General features: G+C 35.4%; 3 protein-coding genes across 4 annotated transcripts in view; 2 read left to right on the top strand and 1 right to left on the bottom strand.

Moving 5' to 3' along the window:
* The window catches only part of LOC126974227 (uncharacterized), a 37,776-nt gene extending 27,301 nt beyond the window's left edge, over nt 1–10,475 (top strand). For both annotated transcript variants that reach the window (XM_050821690.1, XM_050821689.1), the window contains exon 2: nt 9,924–10,475. In XM_050821690.1, coding sequence (XP_050677647.1) covers nt 9,963–10,475 — 513 coding nt within the window. In that variant the 5' untranslated portion in view covers nt 9,924–9,962. The remainder of the gene's footprint in view (nt 1–9,923) is intronic.
* Nucleotides 1–19,995, bottom strand: part of LOC126974197 (flotillin-2) — a 340,191-nt gene that overhangs the window by 165,261 nt on the left and 154,935 nt on the right. The window lies entirely within an intron of this gene.
* On the top strand, nt 10,538–13,275 carry LOC126974186 (glucose dehydrogenase [FAD, quinone]-like). Its single transcript, XM_050821625.1, has 2 exons — nt 10,538–10,680; nt 11,417–13,275. Exons 1-2 carry the CDS (start codon nt 10,540–10,542, stop codon nt 13,124–13,126), a joined length of 1,851 nt encoding a protein of 616 aa, XP_050677582.1. The 5' UTR covers nt 10,538–10,539; the 3' UTR covers nt 13,127–13,275.

Raw genomic sequence — 19,995 nt, 5'->3', positions numbered from 1 at the left:
TCACGCGACATGCAACACACAGACGAAAAAGTTTGAAACGATGTAATAAAAATTTCACTTTAACAAGGCATGTAACGTATAATATAAAAAGGACAGATCATAATGATTCCATTTCCTGTAATGTATCATTTACACAAAACTGTATTTAACGTTCCTTTAAACATTGACTATAAACTGTTATTCTAAGAACTAATGTATTCAATAATACTATCGTGGTAAAAGCAACTTTGTTTCTGGAAGATATAATATCTCTATTAAGAAAATTTATTGATTAAGGCTTATTTTGTGGAAATACATAATTATCGAAATGTTATGAATTAAGTGTTAATTCTTAGAGGTATTAACACTTAAGATAACTCATAATATTTGGATCTCTCTATTAACTTACATAAAATAATCATCATCAGCCAGAAGACGTCCACTGGTTGACAAAGCCCTCCCCCAAAGATTTCCTGATCGGTCCTGCGCTGCCCTCATCCAACACATTCCGGCGATCTTGACCAGATCGTCGGTCCATCTTGTGGTGGGGCCTACCAATACTGCGTCTTCCGGTACGTGGTTACCATTCGAGGACTTTACTGCCCCAACAGCCATCAACGGCAACTGTCCGTCGAACTATGTGCCAATAAAATAATATATTGTATGAAATGTTAAACTTTTATTGTATAGGCTTAAATGTGTCTTTATATATTTCTATTTTTTTTATAAGTATTTCTTAATTGAAACATTAATGAAAGTGTAGAAAACTGTGTTGGAAAGGCACTTAGTTGGTGCCACTACGATGTCCACATTTCTGACTATTTGTCAAGCTCTGGCTTCTTCCGTTAGAATCAAACCATTTTATAATGCTCTTTTATTCTTTGTACACATGGCACTTCATCATCAAATGTTTGTTTAGGTAATATTATTAATAGGAATTTAAACAATCATTATTAAATAATAACCTTCATCCCAATGAGCAATTACGAATAAATATTGAAAACAAGCGGAGTCTCACAGCGCAAGAATCGAATTATGTAACCATTAATTTGTATATTGCAAATATTTGCGTAACTGTAAACTACTGATATATTCATTTATTTCATTAGTATACTTTATGAATTTTAAATAGTCAAGTTTAGTAAAAAAGCAATTAATTAAATAAAACATAACATACAGCATAAAATGTAAAAGAGTTACTGCAATAAAGCTAACATTGAAGTGCTGGGAAAGGCCGACGGGGCCGTATATTCTACAATCAAAAAATGATCTGAAGGAACGCAAGGTCAGGAAAAACAAGAGTAAGAAAGCTTGTATTAAAATAAAACTCTTCTTCCCCTCGCAAAACCTGCACTCCCTTTTAAGGGAGAGAAGAATGACAGGGCCATAAGTACAATTACATTGCTATGTACGCTTGCAACTCTCCGGATATTGAGGGACTTGTTCAATGTGCAAATGGTAAACAAAAACGGTAAACCGGATAAATTAAGAATCACATTCTATATAATAAAAATCGTTTAAGAAAGACTTACGATGATAAATAATATTTTGATTAGTATAGTTTTAAGTTATGGAACAGTTTCCGTAGTATACTGAAATACATCATATTTACGCGTTGCTTAACGTCCGCCGTTCCAATAATACTAAATCACTTCTTACTCGCTGAACTGTAGCCACCACCATCACCTCATCTGTTCAACGGGCAATGTCACTTCTATACTTCTTATATTACTAAAGTCATAGCCGCGATGACTGGAGGTGCGTGAAACTGGCTACCGGTTTGAGAGACAGAAGTGGTGATACGTAGGTATATAAACATAATGAATTATCGAAGGCGTTACCAACAAGTCAATCCTTTTAATGAGCATAATCTAAACGTGTTTACCATTCATGTATTCATTTACCGTATACTTTAACACGCAAACAGTAATACAGCGTACCGCCTTCGGTCTTCAATACAATCGATGTGTACAAGTGGTCATGTAGACATAAGTTATTATAGACTACTGAACATCTTGCAACGTATGTAATATGTAAACAAAAATCGAAAGTCTTCTAATTTGCTATCTTACACAATATTCACACAGCAGAGTATAGAGTCAATAAAACGAATGATCTCGCGCTTTCTCTAACATTAACGCACGTTCGCGCCAGCGAATATACAACCCTTGCGATTCTGTGTCCTACGACCTTGAGAAGTAAGCTGCAAATTGCTAATCAGAGCGGACACGTCGTCATCGAAATCAGACCATCGACCTACATGCTGAGTACAGACGTTCCGAATTAAGTTGGACATCGTTTGTATGGAATTAATGACAGCTTCGAAAGACGTGGTCTGAGACACGTACACTGTTTGGTTTGCCGTCGCCCGCATATAAACTCGTACTGCCTGCTCTTATTATAAGCCAACTACATCGCCCAATGGCCGCCGCCGAGCATGAGTTGTAACTTAAACGACAGTTTGGTAATTTTGACGTGTTATTTTATAATTTCATATCTTCATAGATTAAAATTAGATTTCCGTGCGAGTGTTATATTAATCCGGCGAGTCACTCGTGCTGTCGCTGCAGAGAACCAGGTCTACGTATAACAAACGGCAGCGAAAAAGCTATGGAACGTAAGAGAAAGAGCATGTGTGGGGTGGGGAGCGAAAGAGAAGGAAGTATTTACATTCGCCATCGTTATTTGTACGTGGAAATACCTAAGACGTACACCGTAACTCTCCCACGTCAAACAGCTCTTAATCGCTTCTTACGACTCCCCACTTATGCTCCACTATTCATCATATTTCATCGCTGTAAGACTTGAGATGAAATGCCGCAAGCGCCTGTAACTACACCGACAACCACATTTTTAAAATCGAAACAACCGGCAGAAATTGGGCCAAAGTTGGGACATTATAAGTATTATATTATTATACGATTTAGCTGAAACCGGCAATGTATACTATATGTATAATACAGCGGAGTAGTATCAAAACACACTATAATATACGACCTGTATAGCCGAGTGGTTAGCGATCCTACTTACTAAGCTAGAGTTCCGGGTTCGAATTCCGGTAGGTGCAAGCATTTATATGATGAATATGGATGTTTGTTTCCGAGTCATGGATGTTTAAATGTATTTATGTATGTTTATAAGACTTTATATATGTTTAAGTAAGTATATTGTATTAAATATATCATTGTCTTGTAACCCATAACACAGGCTATATATGCTTAACTTGGGGCAAGATAATTTGTGTAAAAAGTGTGTCAATATTATTATATTATAATATACGGAATATAACAAACAGGATATATATAATGAATATACGACATTAAAATGTTCGTTTCGTATCTCATAGCGTCCATCTTAGAATAGGCATATCTGTAGGTGTGGGGGTTTGTGTTCACCGCTACCATACAGTAAAGCTGATCGGGTTGCCTAGATTTGAATAAACAGGTTGTAGAAATAAAATGAAAAACATAAACATAATATGGTAATGCGGGACACGTCAGTTTACGTGTTCCTCATTTGAGTGAATCTTGATGTATTTGTAACATACATGGGCCACATCAAGAGTAAGTTGGCGCTTCAATAGCTTCTGATGATCTGCACTTGTTACATTATCTTCAGTATATCTTCTTAGAATAAAACTTTAATGATTAAATACATTTAAATACTAGCTGATCCGGCAAAACGTTGGTTCGTCATATAAATTATTTTTAGAGTTAGACCGTTTCTTGGACATTGCAATATTACTTTATTTATCTAAAATAAAAGATTTTTTTTTCTGAAATAAACAATGCCTTACTTACTCCTTATTACATCAGCTACCTGCCAATAAAAGTCCTGTCAAAATCGGTCAAGCCATTTCAGATATTAGCCGGAACAAACAAACAGACAGACAGACAAAAAATTTAAAAAAAATGTTGCCGTGTATATCTTATCTTAATATATATATAAATTACGTGACACGTTGTTTGGGCGCGATGGACTCCTAAACTAATGAACGGATTTTAATGGGGACTACTTCATCGAGTGCTGTTAGGTCCAACTTGAAAGATAGGGTAGTTTTTGTTACGATTTGAGACCTATAATTATTTCATTTCCAATATTTGTTTTGTATGGACATATTTCCTATGAGAGAATTTAGTGACGCACGGTTTGACAGATCCGCTATGAAACAATTTCATTATAACAACAGGGACAATTTTTTTCGAAATAATTCTTGATGTTTTGAAATATTATTGGCAAATTCCTATAAAACAGTTTTTTTTTATTATCTACAGAACATCGTCTGTCGGGTCAGCTAGTATTATATATATATGCATGTAGTAAAAAACGGTTATTTCAATATTAGGAACAGACACTCCAATATTAATGTATAGATTTATTGCTAAATAAAATAATTACACTCATAGCTATATATATATTACCAATAATTAGTTTGTTTTTTCTCCACACGCCAATGAATAGGCTATAATTTTTATTATCAATACGAATAAGTAATGTACTGGCGACTGTCTGTACCAGCGCTATCTTATTTAGTATTCTACTCAGAACTTATTGCTTGAAGACTAAGAATATCTGTACAAGGCATTTATAAAGAGTAGGATTTTAAAATCACTTGTTGAATGCGAAAATGAACCTCGCATTCAAAACAATATACCCCTGCAAACCTGAGCAGGACGAGCGAACGAAACGCGGCAAGACATTTTAACACAATTTATTCATTTCATTCATATCTTGGGGGCCGGCGGTTGCTTCATTACCACGGTGTCAATCACTTAGAAAGCCTTTTATGTTATGGTTACCATGATTTATTTACCACACAAATTCAATTATCAACACATATATTTTGTGTCTTTTCTAAAATCATATTATTGTAAAAGCATATTAATACATCGTCAAACAAAAGACCTACTAACTCGACTTATCTTAGGCATATCAAGTTTATTTTCGTTCCTTGTGTTAACATAATGATTATCAGTTTCTAGAAAATTCGCAAATGCCCTGTACACACACAAATAAAATTGAAGTCATATCTCATCCTAGTGATCGAAAACGTCATTCTGGGAAATTTTGTAAAAAATTTCGGCTTTGTAGACCCAGCGGTGTTTAGGCTATCTATATGTTGATGAATCATTCAGTCATTAGGAACTAGAAATTATATATGTATAGATAATAAATACTGTGTTATATAAACAGTATACGAATTACAGCGCGTCGAGTTTAAACTGGCCCTTACATGGGGCTCCACTGTCGTACCTAAGTGCAATAACAAAGAAACCATCGAAATTAATGATATATATATATATATAAATTAATTGCTGTTCGTTAGTCTCGCTAAAACTCGAGAACGGCTGGACCGATTTGGCTAATTTTGGTTTTGATTTATTTGTGGAAGTCCAGAGAAGGTTTAAAAGGTGAATAAATAGGAAAATGCTTCTAAATTAAATAAAAACAACATTTTTCCTTTGATGTGTCCATACATAATTTCTATGACAGAATTTATTGACGCACGGTTTGACAGTTCTGCTGTGAAACAATTTCATTACGACAGCACGGTGCATATTTTACGAAGTAATTTTTGATGTTATGATATATTATTGACAAAATCATATAAAAACATTATTTTATTTATTATATACAGAACAACGTCTGTCGGGTCAGCTAGTATTTGATAAATAATATTATATAATAAATCAAGTCAACTCAATAAATAGTTCGTTTTCTTTCCAAACGTCATTCTTTACATAACAAGCTACTATTTTCCCAATTATTTCCTACACACTCAATTTTACAGTACTATTATGAAACTGAAACTCTCAAGTAATTTATAAGTATCTATATTAGGTATGTTATATGTGAAGCGATAACTTTTTTAAAAAAAATAACGGAGGATCGTGAAATTTAACACAGTTAAAGTTTATATAAAGAAGAAGTGCAAAAAGCTATTTTTCTTACATAAAAAGCCTTAAAAATAAATTGAATTAATTTAAATAAATGTTACATATACTACTGTTTGAACATGCACACACATAAACTATAAAGGTGTTTTTGACAAATAAACCCTAATTCAGTTCAAACGTAAAAATTAAAACATGAAATATTATGGTCGAATGTCGACCTCTGGGCACAGTAGGAGTAGACTCATGTACAAGTATAAGTAATACTGTGCTCTGGGCGACCTCTAGTTTTTATAAACAGCCAATTAGAGTGAGATTCGTTAAGATAAAATGAACGTTATGAAAGAAAACGACGTCACGGAAATTTCAACATGTGTGTATTGCAGAATGGTGAACTGGTAAGCGGGGGTCAGTAGGTGTGCAAACACCACCCGTCTAACTAGTAGTCGTAATTCCGAATCTGTTGACCTACTCACAGACGTGTTCACATGAACACTAATTGCTTTTTTACTTATAAATAAGAATACGATATATTTTTCACGAGCGCGTTTTTCGATGGTATTCGTGTTTTCCTTTATATAATAAAAGATGTTTAATAGCAAAAAGGCAAGTAACTCCTAAATGTTTTAAGACGGTTATATAATATTAATTAAACCCGAACTAAATAAAATCGATTCTACAAAGTAGTGAATAATACGAATGAAAGTAAATATCTTTCTCTTGAAAGTCTTCTCGAGAGAAACCAAAAAAAAACTTCAGCTTTGTAATGAGCACCTACCACAACGACCCAAAATGAAAATTTATCTCACAAAGTATACAATTGTTTATGGAAATTTGTAGTGACAGTGAAGGACTGGGTAGATATATCTAACCTCATAAACTGGAAAATAACGTTACAACCGTTATTTTCTGTCAGAATTGTTGTGCTCGTTCGTGGTGACAGTACACAGCATATTAAATTTTTTTTTTATTAATTTACATTTATTGTAATACTAAATAAAATCGATTCTACAAAGTAAGACCCGCGCGTTGACGCAGGCACTAATATAACAAGGTTCCATCCATTTTCCAACGCGCGGGGGGCTATATATGCAAGAATAGCTTGTGCGTAAGATAAGCCTTTATCGTATGCATAAATAATTCCAGCAAACATTTACATAAAGGCTTGCGTCATTATTGATGGAGTAAACATTTCAAGATTTAAAATTTAAACGACAAACAAAACTTAAGAAATACAAGGAGCTGGAGCGAATAACTTGAGTAAACACTTTTAAAAGTAATAATTTGAAAACACGCAGTTTTTACCGAAAAATATCGCTGGATGTTGCCGCATATTAAACATACACAAATAATCGTAACACATCGAGTAATAATATATGAGAAAAACAGTTAAAGAAGTTTCCGAATGTAAAACGGGTTTAGCCGCTTAAATTAATAATGTCTCCGAATGGTTTTAATTCTTTAAGACTAAAGCGTGCAATCCTCACTTCACGGCCCTTACATATGTGTTTGTTTGTTGCCCCGTCGAAATTGAATACTCTAATAACTACCACACATCAACACAAGAACACCAAGATGTGGACATGAAAAGATACGAGTGACCGCTGAGCAAGTTGGACTAATTATTCAATTTTGTAGCTCAGAAAAATCTTAAAAACTTTTTGTGAATGTCAAATTATTGAAACAAAGATCAGAGGCCTTCCCATTCTCACTCGCTCACAATCTTACTCAGAATGATATTGGTTTCAATAATGCGGGTACTTTGTTTGTAGAAACGTTCAAACTGCCGCATTTATGAAACCCGTTTAAGTTTCTCGGGCCACTTTACTTTTTAGTCGGCTAAATCTGATTAAACTCAGGTATACTAGATATTAATAATTATAAAAAAACACCGATTACGTAACGCACAGAGTAACGTTTATCCCCCTTATTCATAATAGTCTGCTAACTTAAAGCATTGTTAATTCTCACTCTGTCTTCTTCTATTGACCTAAGTCAGAATGAGAAAAAACACTCCTAAGCGGCTGTTTAAAGTTAGCGAACCATTATGAATAAGGGGATATATATCATCCTTTCAAAGCGCGTTCGCGGGGCAAAGCGTCATGCTTGGGGTGACCAATAGATCATGTTATCGAGAACTCTTTTTTTTTTGTTGGTCATAAAAAAATTATTAGGTAGATGAATAATACGAATGAAAGTAAATATCTTTCTCTCGAAAGTCTTCTCGAGAGAAACCAAAAAAAAACTTCAGCTTCATAATGAGCACCTACCACGACAACCGAAAATGAAAATTTATCTCACAAAGTATACAATTGTTTATGGAAACTTGTAGTTATAGTGAAGGACTGGGTAGACATATCTAACCTCATAAACTGGAAAATAACGTTACAATAACACCGTCATTTTCTGTCAGAATTGGTGTACTCGTTAGTGGTGACAGTACACAGCACATTGAATTTTTTTTTTATTAATTTACATTTATTGAAATACCGCCTTAACATTGATTCAAATTAAAGAATGGTGGGCTGAAATTAATACGAAAGCGCACCAATGTAATTTCCACAGTAAAATTTGAGCTCTGTGCTTAATGTCTGAGTAGCGACACCTATCGAAAACATTGAGAAGCCTAAGACGGTCTTTATTCCACATGTGAATACTCTAATTTTAAAACCTCAAGCCTGGCAATAAAAAAGCAATCAGTACTAAAATACGCATTTATGTATTTATTAATTAAAAGGAAAGTATTAATAATATCACAATTATGTCCCTCGTGGACAATAAGAAACAATAAACGTTATGCGATACTTATATAGTTAACACAACAGTGTTATTTAAATAATTTATGTTCGATAATTTATATGTTTTACTTTTTATGGAATAGGGGGATAACTGATGGTAAGCAATTACCGCCCATACACTCTTGTAAAGTCAGAGGGTAATCGATGAGGATGTCGTATCGTCCTGGAAACACCGCAAAAGGACTTTCGTTCCAAAGTTTGATTTAACGTGAAAAAGTTTCTTAAATATTGTTAGTTTTATGTACAGATCTGTGTCAAAAGAATTGTTAACTAAACGTTTGTGTGGTAAAGGTTATAGTATAACATGACTTTCTTAATGAATAATAAGTTTAATTGTGCGATATTACTTTGCAACCATACTTATTATGGAAAAAATGAAGTCCGCTGAGTTTGTTGCGCCCGTTCTTCTCAGAACTGATACATACTTTTTGGAATGGGTGGTAGTTTTTGACTTTCAATAAGCGATATCACATCCTATTTGATGTTTAACTTGAATTTGTATAAGTAACAGAACTTTTAATATGACTCACCGATTTCAAGAAGTCTAATTTACTTGAAAACATGCACACGTAAGACCCATGACGATACAATATATTTTTATCATTTTGTACTTGTATTATTGAAAAATGTAGACACACAATATAAGACAAAATCTAGTTTTTTTATTATTAATACTGCACAGCACATTTCGCCAATAAATTGGCATGCAAATATTTAATTCTTAATATTAAAGACAAGTTTGTGAAAATTATATTTTTTGCATTATTGAACGTACAATATTATTCAAATTTTTAATTAATAAATACTTATGATGAAGTGTTGATCTACAGTGTGGCATCAATCGCCTATTGAATCTCTTAAATCTTAATCCTACTATAGAATAGTCGTTTGCTAATTTGAAACATTCACTGCGTTTTATGATAACCATACTGATGTCTAATATAAAAAGGCTAGTAAGCGTTAAGCTGTTTTTAATACTCAAAAATAAATCATATATTAAATAGTTAACAATAACACCAAAACTACACATAACTAATAACACAAAGTAAAAAATTATGTTCAGTTCAGTTTCAGTTTAGAGTACATCAGTGATAACGCTAAAATAATCTGAACACTAACTAAAGTAACACACACACACACATTATAGTAAGGTGTTAAAACCTTACTATAAAACCGTACTAATGAAAATATGATCAGATGTTGTGACATTGCGTGTAATGAGAAGAATCTAATAATAAACTTAAATTTTCAGAAACCTCATCTTTGGGTTGGCGCTTACGCCGTCTGCAGAATGGGTCAAGAACAATCCCTCGGAGCCCACACCAGCGTCGCACCAATAAAACACTACCAGCACAAATACGACACGAAATCGTCACTCGACTTGAGAATAACAGACTACGAACGAAACTACAGACACAAAGGACCTAGAAAGAGTGTTGAGAGTTTAAAGAGCGATATATCAACTGAGAGCAGCGGATACAGAAGCGGTTCAAGCGCTTACGAACAACGGTCGGACGTCTCGTGCAAAACAGACTACAACTACACATCCCTTTACAAAAACAGTCATTACAAAGACCTGAATAAAGAACTGTACAAACCAGTCAAGATAAAAGAGAAACGGAATAAGCTGACGTTTTATGACGAAAGCGACGACATAAAAAGTACAAGAATACGGAGTTATCTGAGCGATACTGAAAAGTTGAAGTTGGAGCAGATAGCTCCAAAGAAGGCAGGCATAAGAAATTATACGCCGAAGATTATATCTGCTGAGGAGCAGACGAAGAAGACAGGAAGTTGGAATTGAGATAGAAGACTCGTAGGATAGTTGTAAATATTAGCGTAGTGGTAAATGTATTTGGAGGGTGAAGATGGAGGCGGCAGGAGCGCTGGCGAGCTTAGCACCATCTCCTATCACTGTGCTGGGACTGATACCACTCCTGGCTATTGGGATTACGTATTTCAGATATCAGCAATTCGATCCAGAATCTTATATCACGGATGTCAACACTGTAAGTATAAGTTCACTACACAGTTATAATGATCACGATTATTTCGATGAAATTAGTCTGGGGAATTTAGAAACTCCAGTGGAAGGACCCTTCCGTTGGATGACTGCCTCGCACCGCACAAACTTTTTGCGCTAAAAAGTACAGCTTACACTGCCTGGCATGGTTGATGATTCATTCGCCATGTCTTAAATGTCTCTGAGCGGCACCGCAATGCATTATCATTTACGATCAAATCCTTTTGCTCGTCTCGTTTATTTTTATCATGAAAACACATTCTTTGGCTGTAATAAAAACGGGACTCGAAATTAAAATTCAGTCATGTATAACAAATTTATGATACTACGGCCCGGGAGGTCATTACCAACTAGGTATTTAAAATGCTAGCGCTGGTTTTACGATGGCTGGTTTTAAACGATGCGATATGGATAAAAGCAACCTGTGGTTCCTCTGGTGTTTCGAGAACGCTTCGGCGGCGGTGATCACTTACCATGAAGTGAACCATATTGTCACTTATTGTCACAAAATTTTAAACTATATAAATTTGAGAGATGAGTTTCATCCGTTGACGATATAATAATGCAATATACTTTGGAAATATACTCGAATCATAACTTATTTAATAAATGTGTGCAGTCTAAAAAGTGACACTAATTGAAAATTTATTGTTTGGTCATATTCCGTCACTTTCTTTATTCAACATAATGCTTTATTAAAGTTCAAACTATTTGCATTCCAGATTCTACCAATCTACGACTTCGTGGTGATCGGCGGCGGCTCCGCTGGTGCGGTGGTGGCGTCGCGTCTCTCAGAAGTAGGAAACTGGACTGTTTTACTGCTAGAAGCCGGACAAGACGAGAATGAAATCTCCGACATCCCAGCCCTGGCTGGCTATACTCAACTCTCCGAAATGGATTGGAAATTTCAAACAACACCATCCCATAACCGTTCGTACTGCCTTGCCATGAACGGGGACCGTTGTAATTGGCCGAGGGGTAAAGTGCTTGGAGGCTGCAGCGTTCTTAACGCTATGGTCTACGTGAGAGGCAATCGCAAAGATTACGATTTATGGGAAGCCATGGGCAATCCAGGATGGTCATACGATCAAGTGCTCCCTTACTTCATAAAGTCGGAAGACAATCGCAACCCTTACTTGGCTGAGACGCCGTACCACGGCACTGGCGGGTATCTTACGGTACAAGAGGCTCCATGGCGGACGCCACTGTCCGTTACGTTTTTGAAAGGTGGCATGGAACTGGGTTATGAATTTCGCGACATAAACGGCGCAAAACAAACTGGTTTTATGCTGACCCAGGCGACCATGCGGCGTGGGAGTAGGTGCAGCACGGCTAAGGCGTTTATACGACCCGTGCGCCACAGAACTAATCTACACGTTGCGTTGGGTGCTCACGTCACTAGAATATTAATCAATAATGTTAAGAAACAAGCGTATGGCGTCGAATTTTATAGAAACGGGGAGCTGCATAAAGTGAGGATAAAACGGGAGGTTATATCATCAGCAGGCGCACTTGCATCGCCGCAAATATTAATGTTGAGCGGGATCGGTCCAGCGGAGCATTTGAAAGAACACGGCATACCAATGGTCGCTAATCTCAAAGTAGGTCACAACTTGCAGGACCACGTCGGTCTTGGCGGCTTAACTTTTGTTGTAAATAAGCCTGTTACATTCAAGAAGGACAGATTTCAAACTTTTGGGGTGGCGATGAATTATATATTATACGAGAAAGGGCCACTGACAACGCAGGGAGTGGAAGGATTAGCTTTTGTTAATACGAAGTATGCTCCACCATCAGGAAACTGGCCCGATATACAGTTTCATTTTGCCCCAAGTTCTGTCAACTCAGATGGTGGCGAGCAGATTCGCAAAATCCTCAATCTCCGTGACAGGGTTTACAACACGGTCTACAAGCCGATAGAAAATGCGGAAACTTGGACAATCTTGCCTTTACTGCTGCGTCCAAAAAGCTCAGGCTGGATAAAATTAAAAAATCGAAATCCCTTCATTCCACCTATTATAGAACCGAACTACTTCGCTTATAAGGAAGACATTCAAGTTTTAACGGAAGGGATAAAAATTGCGTTCGCGCTATCGAACACGACTGCATTCCAAAGATATGGCTCACGACCTCATACGATACCACTGCCAGGTTGCCAGCACCATGTCTTGTTTAGCGACGAGTACTGGGAATGCAGTTTGAAGCATTTCACTTTCACCATATACCACCCAACAGGAACCTGCAAGATGGGTCCAAAGTCAGATCGCGACGCGGTTGTTGACTCGAGGCTTCGCGTACACGGAGTAGCAAACCTAAGGGTCGTGGACGCCAGCATAATGCCCACCATAATCAGTGGGAACCCTAACGCCCCCGTCATTATGATCGCGGAGAAAGCATCCGACGTTATAAAGGAGGACTGGCTTGTGTTATGACATGTGTGACGATATATCTAATTTCTAAGTCATGAACTATTCTTATATTTATGTCACAAAATACTTTAGCTTTAAAGCATATTTTTTGTTAAGACTGTAAATAGATATTTTAATAATTTTATATAAAATAAACCTTTTTATTTGTTTTACTATTCTTTAAACTATAATTATTTTAATATTGTGAAACGTAAACACAACAATGAAGTCAATCATATATTATGAAAAACATTGAAGAAGGGAATAGGAATTTTATGATAACGGCATAAAATTCCATTCTACCTTGTTGATGGACCACCTAAAAACGATGACATTGAAATAGTGGTTTAAATCGTTTTTTATATCAAGAAATGGCCGTCTGGAAACATTAACAAATTAAAACTGTAACATGTAATCAGCAGGGCTCGGCCCTTACTTATCCACGGAATAAACTAATGCATTTTCGTGAATAAAATAGCCTTAGTTACTTCATCTATCTGCCATTCAAAATCCAGTCAAATGTAGCCGCCACAAGCAGAAGTACATTAAAAACATTAATTCCTTCAGTATCATGTAATCCATATTATGCTCTGAATAAAACGTTTTACCATTCATTTAAAAAACAGTCACTTCAATCTTGTCCTGACTGACTAACACATCAACGCAGAGCCTAAACCGCTGGGGCTATACCGCTTTGGACAAAGGTTCCTGAATTGACGATAGCGAAAATAAAAATGGAACATTTTTGAAATTTTCAAGGGCTACGATGAAATTTAACATATTATCTGCTTCTAGTTAGAACTAGGTGTAAATGTATATATAATCTCTTTTAAAAGGTTACACTAAAATGGTAAATAGAGGTTTAAGTTTATGTGGGCAGTTCAGACATTTTGATGAAATACACAGGGAACGACAACCTGATTTGTCTAGTTTTATTACATAAAATGTAACAATTTTCGTTCATACAATTAGTTCAATCTGTGAATGACGAAGGATCTTATCTTCTAGCGGCAACTGGACTAGTCCTTGAGACCGGGTTTCGGGTTACGTCTAGCGGGCAATAGACGGTAAGGTGTCACCACAATAAATACACATTCAATTACAGCTAAATTTCCTCGGGAAATGATGTTACTAGAGTTACTAGATATATCAATGAACTGTGTGGTAAAAACAGAGTATTTTTTTAGATTTTCCAACATGGAGGTGGAAGCTTCAAGCTACTGATAAAAAATTATAATATACATTTATCATGTTATATGTTATAAATGAATTATGTTTCAACAAAGCACGACCTTAAAAGGGTTGTGGATGATCAAAATATCTCAAGGAGGATATCAGATATTGTTTAAATAATTTACTATACAAGAATTTCATATCATTTTGGAAAAGTTCCAGGAATTATTATGGTTATCATTCGAAAACTTCATATCGGACGACACTTGCGTTTTCGCAAAGCTCATGTTGCCGACTCATGAAATGGTTGTGTGGCCCGTTCATTACCTGTCATCACCATGCGACTGTCATCTGCGATACTTCACTGCTGCCGAAACTAATTCCATTGCATTGGCTTGGTTTATGGGCATAAAATTTGATTCCTTTATCGAATCAATATTATTAATTGTCTTTTACGTATTTTATTCGAACTTTATGTTGCCATTGCATTCAAAATATGGGTTTGTTACAACCCTGAACCCATACGTTACATATGGTCGAGTACATTGCACAGAATTTAAAATTTACTTTTAACATAGCGCCATCTGTATTCATTACACGGAATGAAATGGAACATTCTTGGTACAACAGATTCTAATAAAACACGAAATGCGGTTCCAACTCACGAGATGACGTTAACATGCAAAGAATAAAATATTTGAATTTCTGTAACCATTAAAAACGAGTTGGTTTATTATTATTCCTTAGTGTATTTCTGTAACTAGACCGTAAATAGCACTATTAAATTTATTATTAGTAAGTCTCACTAGAAGATCAGCACTGGTTGCGCTAATAATTGACATCAAGTTGAAGTGTGATCAATTGTTATATTTTGTTTTTTATTTGGCAAGAATGTTCTATCTTACTTATTATGTAAATAAGTTACTTATTATTATTATTACTTACTTGCGTTGTTTTTACAAATGATAACATATTTTTCTATACTTAACAATATGCATATATTAAATCTTTTGCATATTATGAAATTAATATTTGTACAACTCGTTTTAATGCAGAAAATTAACAAAATAAATTATTTTACATAAGACTAGCTGACCCAGCAATCGTTGTATTGCCGATATTAAAATCGTGATACAAAAGTAACTGTTGATCGGAGATGGGTGACAATTTGAAGTTGTATGTATTTTTTAATGCTAACTCATAATCAAACAAATTTAAAAAAAAATGTCAAAAAAATTAAAAAAAAAAAATTCGTGTGGACCACCCTTAAAATTTAGGGGTATGAAAAATAGATGTTGGCCGATTCTCAGACCTACTCAATATGCTCACAAAATTTCATGAGAATCGGTCAAGCCGTTTCGGAGGAGTACGGGAACGAACATTGTGACACGAGAATTTTATATATAAGATTAAACTCTACTAAGATTTTGAAGATGCCAAATCACTTTGTTGTATGACATTTTAAACTCCTGACAGACAGCAATGAAAAAACGTTAGCAGAAACAATCCAAAACAGTAGTTTTAATAATTCTTGTCTCACCTATGAAACAGTTTCACCAAATATCGGCTCGACTTCTCTTATTCTAGAAAATAAACTACAGTTCCGCTTATATAAAAACATGAAATTTTCAATTTTCAAGTGTAGTGGTCTAGGTGGTAGGTCTTTCTTTCACTTAGAGAATCCTTGGTGGTACACGCAATGCAGAAAACACGGAGAAGCTTTTGTATGAAATTTTGTATTTAGGGTTATTTAATATCGATGATCAAACCCAATACAAAAGTAATATAAAACGTTTTGTTTCATTTCTCTAAAATTTTTGCGACACCAAAATGGTTAACAATTTTGGCCGCTCCAAGAAGCTTAGTCTCTGTACCGTTTGTTTACTCATGTGCTGCCACCACACCTATACGCAAATCCCTGTGATGTATGTCAAAAGAAAACACCGATACTGAACGGAGCACATTATTAAGGTAGAGACCATGCCCAGGACCAAGCCTATAACCCCCCTTCAAGTTACTTAGCTTTTAACACATACCTACAAAGTTTTTAAAAACCAGGTCACATTCAGTCAAAATTCTACCTGAAATTGATGGAAAAGATAAATTCTATCCTTAAGACCGTATAAGATGCCATGGTAAGCGCTTTTTAATCTTTCTCTTCTAGTGACTGAATGTTAAAGATCTTCTTTCGACAATTTCATTGAGAACTTCGTCAACTGCACTACGCTATAGCCGTTTATTGTATATACCTCAATCATCTACTAACTACCGGAGCAATAGTTATATCTTGCGAGCTAGCACCACCTGTAATAAACTAAGCAGTGAAATAATTAATTTGGATATTTTTAATACAACTGTCAAAGCAATGAAACAATGTATCATGAAAACGTTTTTTGAATCCTAACCTGTGAACATCAAGTGTGCTTATTATTAGATTATAATTTTACATGTTTACTCTTTATAATTTTGCTTCTTACTACTTCTACTGTCTATTAGTGAATATCTGTAAAGCTCTAAGTTTCTATTGTATTTTTATTTTATGTAAATAGCTGTTGATGTTCCTTGAAATAAATAAATAAATAAAGGCCCAAACGACTGCTCGTGAGTGGCTAATGTTCGTCTCCTCTAGTGTGAACGATCCTTTAAAGATTCTGCCTCTACAGCTTACCATACCATGATCGTGCTATGAACAGGCACGGAAAGAAACGACACACATACAAAATTCTATGTACAATACGGACGCAGTACGGTCTAGCGTGCGTAATCACAAAGTTTTCAATAAAAATATTTTTTTTGTACGACTTGATACTAGCTCTATCATAGTAAGATACGTTGCAATGGCCATACATCTTTATGGACAGAAATGCTGCTTATCGTCAGGTGCAGTAACTACTCCTTTTGGATCTAAATTCCATAAAGACAACGACGTCCTAACTCCACGCTGAGCCAACAACAGTAATCCGCCTATTATCCCAGCTCACTAAAAGTTAGGTAAGAAAGTAATAAATAAGCAACAGTTGCATTGACACATCGTGTTTCATTGTATAATACAGGAAGTGCATAGCTCGCTGCATCTCGAACTAGTTGGTTGCGTGCTCTCATATTGCTGTTATAACTAATAAGTAACTAATACCACTAATACTTGCTTCACTTACACATACATATTAATATGATTGAAGTGGATGTTTGTAGTAGGAAAATAACAGATTTTTTAAGATAGGGAGGGGGGAGACAAACAAACTTACGCACGGGTCACCTGGTGGTATACTCTCTTGTAACACCATCGGAAACACAAGAACCGACTTCTTACAGAAGTCGAATAAACGTAAATACGAGTTCGAAAACGGAAAGCACATTGACGGAACTTCTATCGAACATTAGGTACCTCACATAAGGGGCAAAAACTAAAGCTACTTTTAATTCCGAAATAGGGTTCCCAAGCAATACAAATAAAATAAATTTGCAACAAAATCCGACTGAATGGTTAAGTCGTGCCGAAAACAAAACAATAAATAATAACGCGGAAATAGCCGCGAGGAACCGCTCCTATTTTGATGAAATGATTTTTTACAATTTTTATCTGTCTGTAAATTTACTGGCATAATGGCTTATATGTCAAACAGTATTTAAGGTTCTGCTTAAAAAATTAAAGGTAGGAAATATCTCATGCAATAATTGTAACGAAACCCTCAAGTTACAGCGTGACGAGCACACTGCGATGTGTTCGGGATCTGCTCGCAGCCGGACGCCGCTCAGCAGCAGGATGTCCGTCTGCTCGTTTCTTCATTCATTCAAATAAAACGCCGTGTGCTTTTAAACAGAACAGTAATAAAAACTTCATCAAACCGAGGTTAATAATATGAATTACGACATTTTTATTGGTCTATTCTAGAGAGTCTATAAAATTATTGCAAGTGTTAGACACTTGCAATAGTTTTATATACTCTGTTTTGCAAAAAAACGGGCACCTAGGAAACTATCCTGTTTCAAGATGCCATCTTTAGATTATTTCATTATTTTAAGTAGGTTGTATCATAATAATACTTTAAATAAGCAAAATGTAGTTTCTGTCGATTTAGTCACTACATTTCGATGCAATTAATTAAAATGATCTTTCTCTATAAGCACATTTTCCATCCCCAATTTTGGTTCTGATCTTAAATCTGGTGGAGTATAATCAATCTCCATTTCACTCTCTGAACCATTGGAACTCACTTTAATTATTATTAAATTTATATCTATTATGTTAATAACAAATCAAGACGAATTTTCAGCTTTACCGCCAATATTTTTTTACCGTCTGTGCAGGCACACGCTTTTATGGCTATATATACGCAATTTGTACTAAGCAAAGAAACTATGGTATGCCAAGAATGACAAAAGAGACCCGATCAAAGAGTATTTAAAAACCCCAGCACGCCGTTTCATACAACATTGCAGGAGCTTTGTAATATTCCAAATTAAAAAAACGCTCCTGCAATGGATTTGATTTTCTATGTCCAAAAAAACGATAATTCGCGTGTTCTCTTTTCGAAATAATGACAATATTTCCATGCATATTTGAGAAAACTTTTTTATGCACCACAACACTTCATTAATATGCCAGTAATATTGTCAAATGGCCTCTTTTGGTTTTTTCTAAAAACACGGAAAAAATTAAAACCGCCCGTTTTCTTTGCAAATGAGTAGGTTCACTTACTCCACTCGTGCAGGCTATACACGATAAAGAGTTACAAAGCAGAGCGTGACAGCTCGAGCTTTTTCAATAATAACATACAAGTTCTCCTTCAGCCTACAGCTTAAATAAAAGATCTAACAAAGTTACATAATAGTAAAGAACAATCAAGTGCTAATTGTTGGGTCATTCCTCGCATGTTCGGCGCCCAATCTAACTGGTGACCCATTGACACACATCACCCTTCCCCAAGCTGTCCGCGTTGCGTGTGGTTTGCACGTAGCGGCTCATGCGATACTACTCACGTAGCCTCTCGCTTACATAACACACAACTCTACGCAGTACGCACACCCGAGGCATGTGCACAAGGCTTTTCATTACTACAAATTAATAGAACTCTTAACACAAAAACGGTGCGTGTCTTACACCGTGACGGAAGTTAAACCTTCATTAAGTCTTTATAATATGAAACAACAATTTATACCGATTATATATTCATAAAATAAAAATAGTTACAATATGAAATCGTGTATAAATTACAAATCTCGTGCCTACTTAGCCCTAATTCGTTACCCATAAACTAAAGTGGTCAATGCAGTTTGTGATAATTGCTGTTGAATGGTAAATATTTTTTCTAATCGTGACTACGTTTCCTAAAGAAAACCTACATTTCACCAGGAGTATCGACTCCTGGTGAAAATGTTGTCCATACTTAAGGTTCGTGTACGAAAAAGGTTGAAAAACACTGCTATATTTTTATATATTTTATTTAATACCGTCTTTATTACAATATTTTTCTTTAAACAAACGTAAAATACCACGAGGAATAATTTTTTTAAGATATTTATTTTGTGTTTTACTTCTTATGTGTGAGTAAAAACACCCCTTTTTCATTTAAATAACCATCATCCGCATTCTGCTTTTTGCGCGGAAAATTTGACAGAATTCGGAATGTTGACGAAGGCTTTAATGTAATGTCGTTTTAAAGGCTCGCACGCGGCATGTTCCACGCGCACATGCTACTCAGCTGTTTACTAAATTATCT

Source organism: Leptidea sinapis, chromosome 31 (assembly GCF_905404315.1).
Source record: "Leptidea sinapis chromosome 31, ilLepSina1.1, whole genome shotgun sequence".
NCBI classification, from domain to species: Eukaryota; Metazoa; Arthropoda; class Insecta; order Lepidoptera; family Pieridae; genus Leptidea; species Leptidea sinapis.
Note: the sequence above shows the minus strand (reverse complement) of the source record. Positions and strands in the feature narration are given on the sequence as shown.